Source organism: Dipodomys ordii, unplaced genomic scaffold, assembly GCF_000151885.1.
Source record: "Dipodomys ordii isolate 6190 unplaced genomic scaffold, Dord_2.0 Scaffold54, whole genome shotgun sequence".
Taxonomy (NCBI): Eukaryota; Metazoa; Chordata; class Mammalia; order Rodentia; family Heteromyidae; genus Dipodomys; species Dipodomys ordii.
This window is the reverse complement of record NW_012267270.1, coordinates 2,917,328-2,928,252: the sequence shown is the minus strand read 5'-3', so window position 1 is coordinate 2,928,252 and position 10,925 is coordinate 2,917,328. Positions and strand designations below refer to the sequence as shown.

The 10,925-nt window shown below is 60.8% G+C and overlaps 2 protein-coding genes across 3 annotated transcripts in view; both read left to right on the top strand.

Annotated features, from left to right (window-relative positions):
- The first annotated feature begins 457 nt into the window (after nt 1-457).
- Nucleotides 458-5,880, top strand: Ndufs8 (NADH dehydrogenase (ubiquinone) Fe-S protein 8, 23kDa (NADH-coenzyme Q reductase)). 2 transcript variants are annotated; one of them, XM_013021012.1, is made up of 7 exons: nt 458-541; nt 1,678-1,735; nt 1,827-1,877; nt 3,028-3,117; nt 3,222-3,394; nt 5,466-5,594; nt 5,685-5,880. In XM_013021012.1, exons 2-7 carry the CDS (start codon nt 1,678-1,680, stop codon nt 5,814-5,816), a joined length of 633 nt encoding a protein of 210 aa, XP_012876466.1. In that variant the 5' UTR covers nt 458-541; the 3' UTR covers nt 5,817-5,880. The 2 variants fall into 2 exon arrangements, with proteins under 2 accessions (XP_012876466.1, XP_012876467.1); XM_013021013.1 differs by lacking the exon at nt 458-541 and adding an exon at nt 773-968.
- A 3,342-nt stretch (nt 5,881-9,222) lies between these two features.
- Tcirg1 (T-cell, immune regulator 1, ATPase, H+ transporting, lysosomal V0 subunit A3) overlaps nt 9,223-10,925 on the top strand; it is a 10,630-nt gene continuing 8,927 nt past the window's right edge. Inside the window, exons 1-2 of the mRNA XM_013020879.1 lie at nt 9,223-9,543; nt 9,751-9,829. Coding sequence (XP_012876333.1) covers nt 9,427-9,543; nt 9,751-9,829 — 196 coding nt within the window. The 5' untranslated portion in view covers nt 9,223-9,426. The remainder of the gene's footprint in view (nt 9,544-9,750; nt 9,830-10,925) is intronic.

Sequence of the window (10,925 nt, the reverse complement as noted above, 5' to 3'; positions counted from 1 at the left end):
AGCCCTCCGGGACCACCACGCCCGGAAACAGGCGGTCTGCGGGAAGAACCAGGGGCAGCCACAGGTGCCAAATGGAGGTATAATAGTGGTTCCCGCACACTGGGCGTCGCCGGTGAGGACCAGCAGCTGCCGCAAGAGTGGGGTGTTTCCGCGAGGAGTCGGCGCTGTCCGAACCGCTCACAGTGGCCGCCGTCACTACACAAACTGAACCACAAATCTGGACCGGCTGCTCCCCGCCCACCGGAGCCCCTTAAGCCACGCCCCGGATGTCCCGCCTCCAGAGGCGCGGAGCTCCTCGCCTATTGGTTTTTCCGAAGCAATATGGCGGCGCCCGACAAAACTTCATGCCCTACTGCCCTAACAGCCAATCAGACGAAAGATATGTGCAGATCCCGCCTCCTCCAGGAGCACAGCGGACCAATCATGGAGGGTCGCCACGGAAAAGGCGAAGCCACCAGCCCAATGGCAGTGTCCTACAGCTAAGGTCCGCCTCCCGGCTGACCTGCCTGCTCCTGGAGGGAAGGAGCCGCAGCACCTCAAGGTGGGTGTTCGGGGCACTTCGGTGAAGATTGGGCCTGGGCCGCGCGGCGTCGGAGACGAATCTGGTGTCCCCGCTGGCCCCCGAACCCTACGCCCAGGTTCCATCTCGGCCTGCTCACGACCGCGGCCTCCGTGTCCTTCTGCGCTTTAGCGGCCGAGCGGGAAGCCGGCACCCGCAGGGCGCGTGCGCGTGCGCGTGCGCGTGCGCGGCCGGCTCCGACGCCGCCTGCGCCCGCGGGGTCAGAGGTCGCGGGGAAGGTCGCCGAAGGTGGTGGGTTGGGAGCCTGGAACTCGAATCTGCGGTCCAAAGTGGGTCGGCTCGAGGTCAGCGGCCACAGGTGGCCTGGGCGCGCTGGCTGAGCGCCGGGCTCCGGGCCGCCGGCTGGCGTGTGCCATTTCCCCCGTGCTCGCGAGCCCTCCGATTGCAGGTGACATCACCCTGCCCAAGGTCATCCTGGGGGCTGGGGACCAGTCCTGGAGGGCCCTGAAGTAGGGAAGGGAAACTGAGGGTTATTCCTCTCCTCCAGCGTGTCCAGCCTGGGAGTATGGGGTTCCCACCCCTCCTAGTCCCAAAGTCCAAAGTGTGACGTTGGGCCAGTCACATGACAAGCTGACAGTGAATGGAGCCTAGCTCGCCTCTCCCTCGGTGCTGGGAAGATGACTGGGGGAGGGGGTGGGCCCATGGAAGGCAGGAGCTCTAGGGATGGATTTCACAGGCTTCCTAGGAGGGGAGAGAGACCCTGGGGTTCAGCCCAGTCAAATAGGGTCAGGACTGAAAGGGTGTTGTCATGATGACCCTGGAGTGCCAGAGTGCCTGTCTGTCTGTCTGTCTGTCTTGCTTTCTCCCTCTCCTCTCTTCTCCTCCGTTTCTCTCGGCTCCCCCCCCCCCTCCTGTACTGGTGCTTGAACTTAGGGCCTAGGCACTGTCCCTGAGCTTTTATGCTCCAGGCTGGCACTCTGCCACTTGAACCACTCTACTTCCAGCCTTTTGGGCTTAATCAGGGATAAAGAGTCTCACGGACCTTCCCGCCTTGCTGGTTTTGAAGTGAGATCCTTAGAACTCAGTCACCTGAGGAGTCAGGATTATAGGTGTGTCACCAACCCCTGGATTCACCTTTCTCCTTTCTCTGCCCCCAGATGCGCTGTCTGACCACCTCCACGCTGCTGCGGGCCCTGGCCCAGGCTGCACGCACAGGTAGTGCTTGGAGCTTCCTGGGGATGGGGGAGCCCAGTTTCCCGGGACTAGCTCCAGGTCCCAGAGCCTCACTCCTTCCCTCTCTTTGCAGCACAACCCAGTGGCCGGAGCCTCCACAGCAGCCCAGTGACAGCGACCTACAGTGAGTACCAGGGTGGTGCTCAGCCTGTGCTTTCCCGACCATTATCCTGCTAGAGACCAAGGAGGACACTTGAGTTTTAGCCTTTTCCTTGTCAGGGCCCCTTCCTTGAGCCTTAGTTTCTTTTTCTAAAAAAATTATTGTAAAGGTAATAGGGGGATTACAGTTACATAAGTCAGATAATGAGTTCATTCTCTCTCTTTTTTTTTTTTGCCAGTCCTGGGTCTTGAACTCAGGGCCTGGGCACTGTCCTTGAGCTTCTTTTCCTCAAGGCTAGCACTCTACCACTTGAGCCACAGCGCCACTTCCAGCTTTTTCTGTGTATGTGGTACTGAGGAATCCAACCCAGGGCTTCATGAATGCTAGGCAAGCACTTTACCACTAAACCACATTCCCAGTCTAATTACTTAATTTTCTTTTGAACAGTGTCACCCCTTCCCTCATTCTCTCCCAGTTTTTCCCCTCTTGACTCCCCTCACCCCAGTGATTCAGTTCTAAAAATGACCATAATAAGTGGGGCGCTGGTAACTCAAGACTGTAATCCAAGCCACTCAGGAGGCTGAGATCTGAGGACTGAGGTTCAAAGCCAGTGCATGTGGAAATGTTCGTGAGATTTTTTTTTTCTTTTTGGTGCCAGTCCTGGGGCTTGAATTCACGGCCTGGGTGCTCTCCATAAGTTTTTTTTGTGCTCAAGGCTAGCACTCCACTTCTGGCTTTTTGGTGATTCATTGGAGATTGGAGATGAGTCTCATGGATTCTGCCCTGGCTTCAAACCATGATCCTCAGCTCAGCTTCCTGAGGAGTCCTCAGCCTCCACCAGGGGACATTTAGGCCTCTGGTTGGCTATTATTGCACCAGCCTGAGGGCCAGGCCTCACCTCCCCGAACTTGATTTTTTTTTTTCTTTTTGTCAGTCCTGGAGCTTGAACTCAGGGCCTGGTCACTGTCCTTGAGCGCTTTTGCTTAAGGCTAGTATGCCACTTCTGGTTTTCTAGTGGTTAATTGGAGATAAGCGTCTTGTTTTCCTACCGGAGCTGGCTTTGAACCATGATCCTCAGACCTCAGCCTCCTGAGTAGCTAGGATTACAAGCGTGAGTCACCAGCACCTGGCTCCAAGTTGGATTCTTTAACCCCCTGTCGTGGGCTCCCTGCAGAGTATGTGAATGTGCAGGAACAGCCGATGGACATGCGGTCAGTGACTGACCGGGCAGCTCGCACCCTGCTGTGGACTGAGCTCATCCGAGGTGAGACCCTGGGAGCCGGGTGGTGGGACGCTTCCCCGGCCGGGAGGCGTGTGCTGGGATAGCGTGCACCTGCTCTCCTGACCATTGTCCTGCACTGCTCACAGGCCTGGGCATGACCCTGAGCTACTTGTTCCGTGAGCCAGCCACAATCAACTACCCATTTGAGAAGGGTCCGCTGAGCCCGCGTTTCCGCGGGGAGCACGCGCTGCGGCGGTACCCATCCGGGGAAGAGCGCTGCATCGCCTGCAAGCTCTGCGAGGCCATCTGCCCTGCCCAGGTGAGCCGCGCCCTGACCCCCCCGGCCCCCCCCCCGGAGATGGGGGCACAGGAAAATCTGTCTCCTGCTTTGAGCCTCCCTCCCCACTCTGAGTGGAACTGAGAAGGCTGTGGTGGCCAGAGGCTGTGAGTCACCACATCTGCGGGTGATGCTGCCTGGGGCCCAGGGCCTGCCCTAGCGATCACCCCAGCCCTGTGGGGTGACCCCACTTGATCCTGGCTCCACCCCAAGAGGACATGTAAGCAAGTCCCCACTCCCTGGCCTGGCGGCTGCTCCTCAAAAACCTGGCTTTCAGTTGCACAGATGGCCTAGAGTCAGGGCTCGTGGCATAGAAATCGATGTCGTGCTGGGCGCCGTGGCTCACACCTGTAATCCTAGCTGCACAGGAGGTTGAGATCTAAGGATCAAGGTTCAAAGCCAGGTCTGGGGAGGAAAGTCCATGAGACTCATGTCCAGTTAACCACCAGAACACTGGAAGTGGCGCTGTGGTTCAAATGGTAGAGCACTCGCCTTGAGCTGAAGAGCTGAGGGGCAGCGCCCAGGCCCAGAGTTCAAACCCCATGACCAACCAAACAAAAAAAAAAAATGGAAAGAAATGGATGTGGTTGTGGCTCAGGCCTGGCCTGTGCCCAGTAGGAGTCTGGCCAGCCCAGGCCTTGCCACCTGCTCATCTCCTCAGTGCTGGGGCTCATGGGGCTCCTGGCCGAACCTGGCTGCTTGTGGGTCTTCCAAGCTGAGGGCTGTGGTCTTGACGTTTCTTCTGTAACCACTGCCTGGGCTCGTGGAGGGCCCGGCAGCAGCAGCGCTGGCTTCCAGGCTGCGAGCGCTGTGCTGCCGCCGGGCACTGTCCCGGCTCACGCCTCTTCTCACCTGTGTAGTCTTTGTGTGTGTGCCGTTGCTGAGGCTTGAACTCGGGGCCTGAGCGCTGTCCCTTAGCTTTTTCACTCCAGGCTGGCACTCTACTGCTTGAACCACAGCTCTACTTCTGGCTTATTGCTGGTTAATTGGAGATAAGAATCTCATAGACTTTCCTTCCCTGGTGGACTTCACACCATGGTCTAGGATCTCAGCTCCTGAGTAGCTAGGATGACAGGCGGGAGCCACTGACACCCAGTCCTGTCATTTTTACTCAACTCTTAACAGGTCGAGATTACTTCCTTGTTATAGACAAAAAAGATGGTGCTGCCCTCCGAGGGGTCCCCAGGAGTTCTGAGCAGCCACCCTTGGGGGAGTGTGAGGCCCAGGCATGGGCGGTGGTCCTGCTGTGGGGACCCAGGCCTCCCTTTCCTCTGCCTGACACTAGGCTGCTGCCAGAAACTGCTAGTTAGGGATCTGCTTTGAGAATGGGCTCTGCCCCTCACTTGCTGTGTGACTTCAGGCGTTCATCAGCTTCTCTGAGCCTCGGTTTTCTCATTCATCAAGTGGGGATGAGTAGAGCTAAGTCAGTGGATTTTGTTTTTTTGTGTTTTGTTTCTGTCAGTCATGGCTCTGAACTCTGGGCCTGGGCGCTGTCCCTCAACTCCTCAGCTCAAGGCTAATGCTCTACCCCTTGAGCCACAGTGCCGCTTCCAGCTTTTTCTGCTTATGGGATGCTGAGGGATTGAACCCAGGGCCTCATGCATGCAAGGCAAGCGCTCTACCACTGAGCCACCTTCCCAGCCCCAAGTCAGTGGTTTTTTTTTTTTTTTTTTAATTTTTATTTGTGAACATACTGTACAGAGGGGTTACAATTGCATGGGCAGGATAATGCGTACATTTCTTACCAAGCATTGAAGTCAGTGGTTTTTTAACCAGCCATTGTGCACTTCCTGCATGGGGAGAGACCCCCCCCTTAAGGCATCAGGTCTGTGGAGAGCAGAGCCGGACAACCTTCCCTTGTGGGAGCTGGGCTTGGGACAGGAGACGGAGCGTTAACAAAGGACAGGCACAAGTGGGGGGCAGACACAGGCTATGTTGGCCCTGGGAGGGTCCAGAGGTGGAGGGAACATCCATGCAGACACCGGGGTGGGATTGGCGCTGCGGGCCACCCAGGGCCAGGACGTGGCCGGCAGTGACCGCGGCCCCTCCCCAGGCCATCACCATTGAGGCGGAGCCGAGGGCGGACGGCAGCCGCCGGACCACCCGCTATGACATCGACATGACCAAGTGCATTTACTGCGGCTTCTGCCAGGAGGCCTGTCCCGTGGACGCCATCGTGGAGGTGAGTGGGCTCTGGGAAGGGGGGGACGCAGCTGGGGCAGCGGCTCCCGAGCGAAACCCGATCCCACGCCGCCTGCACTCCGCCCTGCAGGGCCCCAACTTTGAGTTCTCCACGGAGACGCACGAGGAGCTGCTGTACAACAAGGAGAAGCTGCTCAACAACGGGGACAAGTGGGAGGCTGAGATCGCCGCCAACATCCAGGCCGACTACCTGTACCGGTGATGCTTCCGCCACCCGCCCGCCTCGGCTGCAGCCCTGCCGCCCAATAAAGAGCTCTGACCCCCCACTGTGCCTCCTGCCGTGCCTCCTGGGGTCCGGGGCCAGCCACGGCCTGCCTGTCCACACAGCTGCCCCGTGTCTTCCCCAGTTTGGCAGTGCTGAAGGTCACCTTACCCCTATGGGGTCGGTCTAGGTGCAGCCGCTGAGGGCTCCCTGTGACTTAACACCCCTGGTACTCGGAGCCTCCCAAGGCCTTGGACCGAGGTACATCGAGGAGCTCAGAAGGGCCAGGGTGTCCTTGAGGGTGTGGCCTGCTCTGGGGTGACAGTCACGAGGAGGTGACCCAGGCCCTGCTGCCTCTGAGCTGTCTTGGCCACATCCCCTTTCCTCTTCACAGTCCTGCACCAGGCGATTGCTTGGCTGCATGACTTCCTGCTTTGTTAGTCCCAGCAAAAGGGGTGCAGTTCCCCTGGGGCCACTTTGAGTAATAACCAGAAGCAGCCCTTGAGCTTGGTGCTGAGCCCTGTGGAAGGACTGACCTTCCTTGGCAGGAAGAAGCAGGCCCAGGTGCAAGGCCTGCCTTGGGTCTCAAAATCTATATGCAGACCCGAGTCCCTGCCCCCACCATGTCCAAAACTGCCTTTCAGGAAATAGAAGTTTCCCAAGATGCATGTTGGTAAGGGAGGTGGTGCTCTGTGGGCCAGTGAGCATGGGGAATGCCCCTCGACAGTCACTCGAGACCTTCACGGCTCTGAGCCGGGCCTGTAACAGAACTGCAGCTCCCTCCCCACGGTCCCCCTCAGATCCCCTGCTGACACTGTCCCAGGCCCTGCGCTGGCCTCAATGCTCAAGGACGGGGCTCCCGTGGCCATGAGCACAGGTGAGCGGGAACAGCCTGAACACGGGAGCTCAGCTGGGTGCTGAGTCCTGCCGCTGCTGAGACAGCGCCCCTTCCAAGAGTGCAGGCCAGGCCAGAGAAGCAGAGCAACCCCTGTGTCTTTCCAGCCAGAACCCCCTTCACACGGGCACAGCACCCGGATACTGGAACATTTGTATTCATTGTGGGGCAGTCAAGGCACGCGTGCGTATCCTAACAAAGTCCAGTGGAGGAAGCCTGGCCCGAGGCCCCTCCTGCTCCAGCTGTGACACATGAACACTCGGCCCTTACCTTCCTGAGGACACGGTTTCCAGGCCTGGCTCTGCAGCTCCAGGCCCTCATCCCACCCCTTGGAGGCCTTTGCTTCCTCTGTGGGGTTGAGGTCTCACCAGAACTGAGGGCTGTGGCCCTCCTGTCCCCTGTTCACAGTGCAGGTCGTGGACGGCACTAGGGCCAGTTTCCAGGCACTGGTACAGGGACTGAGCGTCAGGGAGCCAGGTCGCCACCGCAGGTGGGTGACAGGCAGCCCAGGCTGCTAGGAACTGCCCTCCCCACCACCCGCTGACAAGGAAGCAAGTTCCCATCCCCACCCCTGCAAGGACAGAAGACTGGCCTGCTGTGTAGCCCCAGCCCCGGGGGGTCAGAGCGGGAAAGTGAGCAGGGAAGGGACCCTGTTAGTGGAGGAGGGTGTGGGGCACGAGGGGTCCAGGCCCAGTGGCCTAGGCCCAGTGAGGCCCTATCACTCATGGGGCAGCAGCCCTCCAGGTAGGAGGGAAGAGGGAGCTCATCCGGTAGGGGGGAATCAGAGCACAGGGGGCTCCCGCGGCCCCCTGCCCCTCAGTTGTGAATGGAATTAAATGGCTCAGGGTCAGAACCGTCACCCCAATGACTAGGCCCTGGGGAGGTGGGCGGGGTCTGCGCTCCCAGAGCGGCCGCGCGGGGCGTGGCTTGCGCGTCGGTGGGCGTGTCGTCCCCCGGCCCCGCCCCGAGCTGGAATTAGCTGCGCGGGCCCGCGGCGGGCGGGGAGCAGAGCCGGCCTCGGAGCGGGACTGCGCGCCCTCGGGGTGAGTGGAGCCCCAGCTCTTCCCGCCACCCGCTTCCGCTGCCGAGGACGAGTCCTGGCGCCCTGCCAGGCCGCGGTCACCCCGCCGGGGCAGGGGAGGCCGTGAGGACCCGGAGGACGGGATGGTACCCCAACCCCGGAGCCCCGCTGCCGGGCCGGGGCCGGAGCAGCTGCTTGGCGGGACGGAGCCCATTTCACAGATGAGGAGAGCGAGGCTCGGCCAGCCAGGGTTGGCGAGCCGGGTCATTGCGACCCCAGAGCCCCGGCCCGGGAGGAGGAGAGGCGGGGCCGGGAGAGGGGCCGGGGCGGGGCCGCGCCACCCGCGGCCGCCCGGGACCAGGAAGCGCCCGCGTGTCCCGCAGGCCACGCCGGACCTCCGGGCCCCACGGGAGCTCCGCGCCGAGGCTCGCCCGTGCGCCTCGCAGTCTGACTGGGGGCCGGGGTGGGATGAAGCCAGAGGAGACCAGGCAGGAACTTCCGAACCTGCACCCGGTCCGGGTCCCGGCCCTGGCCTGGCTTGGGTGTCTCCTCCCTCCCCCCCCCCCCCCCCCCGCTCGCGTGTCCCAGCCTCGGATGACCTGGAAGACGGCTCAGTACCCCTCCCCTGCGCTACTGTCAGGAGGTGTGGCTGAAGGAATTTGGGGAGGGGGCTCTGGGTCTTTTTTCTTCATCACCTCTTTAGTCAGGTCCTGTCTCCTCCTCCGGTGTCCAGGTCCCAGCCAGGAGGAAATGGAGGTCCAGAGAGCGTAAGGGACTTGCCCAGGTTCACACAGTAACAAACACGAAGGGGCAGCGCCAGGGCCTGTGGCCTATAGCTGTGCCCTTGGCTGTCACCCCACCCTCCCAGGCCGGGCCCTGCCCTTCCGCAGTCCCTGCTTGCAGGGGTTCGGTTATTTCCCAAGGAGGAGGAGGGCTGCAAAGTTCCTATTCCAAGTTAAGCAACCAGGTGGGGGGGGGGGCAGAGAGACACCCAGACAGCAGGCAGGGCGGGGCCTCGGCCACACCTGCCCCCTCCACCCTAAGCTGAGTGCCCACAGAGGGCTCCTGGCCCAAGAGGAGTGGGTGAGAGCTGGCAGGGCCCCGTGGCCAGCCCCCCAGCCTTCCAGCCAGGCCCTTCCTGCCCAGCGCTCTCAGTCTTGCCTTACAGTTTTCACTTTCGTTAGTTTCAACACAGCTATGAGCAAGTGCAGCCTGGAAGCAGGCGTGGGGGGGGGCAGCCCCTGCCAGGCCATCCACTGGGGGGAGGGGGAGGCCCAGAAGAGACTCCACCCCACCCCTAGGGGCTGGGGGACTCGGTTCTGTCCTGGTTTCTGTCCTGGTATGTCAGGCCCGACTGGAATGGCCGTGTGTCTGCATCCCTGGGATGAGCAGGGTCCAGGGGGAGGGCAAGTCAGAGAGGAGGGAAAAGGAGTCAGGAGAGTGTGCAGAGCCAGGGGTACCCGAGCTGCTGGGCGGGGGGGGGGGGGAAGGGGCTGTGGTTGGCTGTGGGGGAAGAAAGGATGGCTCCCTGAACAAGCACCCTGCTTACTTCGTGTGGGCCTCGGCACCCCATGGCCCCTTCCTGGGCCTCAGTTTCCCCAGCTGTCAGGTGGAGGGTAGCAGCACTTTCTGGGATTGTGTGTGCAGCTGTGTCTCACCCCTGACCAGACCCCCCACCCCACCCCCTTAGAGCCATGGGCTCCTTATTCCGGAGCGAGGAAGTGGCCCTGGTCCAGCTGTTCCTGCCCACGGCTGCCGCCTACACCTGTGTGAGCCAGCTGGGCGAGCTGGGCCTCGTGGAGTTCAGAGACGTGAGTCGGGGCTGACCAGAGCAGGGAGGGCTTCACTGCGCGGAGCCCCCCGTGCTGTGTGGTGGGACCAGCCTGTGGCTCCGTAGGGTGCTCGGAGCCTCTTTGGCAGAGGCGGCTAAGGCTGGGGGAAAGCCAGGCCTGGGCCCCAGGGTGGACATCTTCTCTCGCTCCTCCCTGGGACACTGACCCCATCTGTGGCCACCGCAGCTCAACGCGTCAGTGAGCGCTTTCCAGAGACACTTCGTGGTAGATGTCCGACGATGCGAGGAACTGGAGAAGACCTTCAGTGAGTCAGCCCAGCCCTCACCCCTGGCAGACTCCCTGGAGGAGGTTCTGAAAGGAAGGGCCCCGTGAACCAGGTAGAAAGCAAAAGAATTGGGCAGATAGTCAGGCCCTGCCAAGTAAGACAGAGCAGCTGGGATCGAGGGGTGTTCTTGGGATGGGGACCTGGGTGGGTTGACAGGACCTGTGTCAGGGTTCGCTGAGAACCTCGTCCTGTGGGTGCCAGAGTCTGAAAGGGCTTCTAAGCAGATACGAGGTGTGGGCTGAACTTTCTCCCCTTTGATGGGCAGGGGGGTGTCCTCCGCAGTTCCTTCCTGGGGCCAGAGCCGGGGTCCCTGTGCTGGCCCTGCCCTGGCTGCGCTCGGGAGGGGTTGGTGCTCGAGTGGGAAGACACAGCAGGCTCTATTTTGTGGCGTGGCAGTCTGGCTTATATGAAGCAGTGGAGCCCTTGTCTCCACCGTGCTCTCCACCATGGGGCTTGGGCCCCGGCTGGCATGGTGAGGGCAGAGTCGGCAGAGCCCCGCCAACCTGAGCTCCGAGGGACAGGAGCAGAGCTCCAGGGACCAAAGTTTTGGCGTGTGTGTGTGTGTGTGTGCACGCGCGCACGTGGGTGCGTGCACGTGTGTGTGTGTGTGTGTGTGCACATGCTGACCCTGGGTCTTGACTTGAACTCAGGGCCTGGGCACTGTCCCTGAGCTGCAGCACTCTAGCACTTGATCCACAGCTCCACTTCCAGATTTTTTTTTTGTTTTGTCCGTTGTGGAGCTTGGACTCAGGGCCTGGGCGCTGTTCCTGAGTGCTTTCTGTTCTTTTTGCTCAAGGCGAGCGCTCTACCACTTTGAGCCACAGCCCCACTTCCAATTTTCTGGTGGTTTGTTGGACATAAGAGTCTCACAGACTTTCCTGCCCGGGCTGGCTTTGAGCTGTCTGTGATCCTCAGATCTCAGCTTCCTGAGTAGTTAGGATGACAGGCATGAGCCCCTGGGGCCTGGTCTTAGCTTGGGATTTTTTTTTTTTTTGGTCCGGTCTTGGGGCCTGAACTCTGGGCCTGGGCGCTGTCCCTCAGCTCTTCAGCTCAAGGCTAGCGCTCTACCACTTGA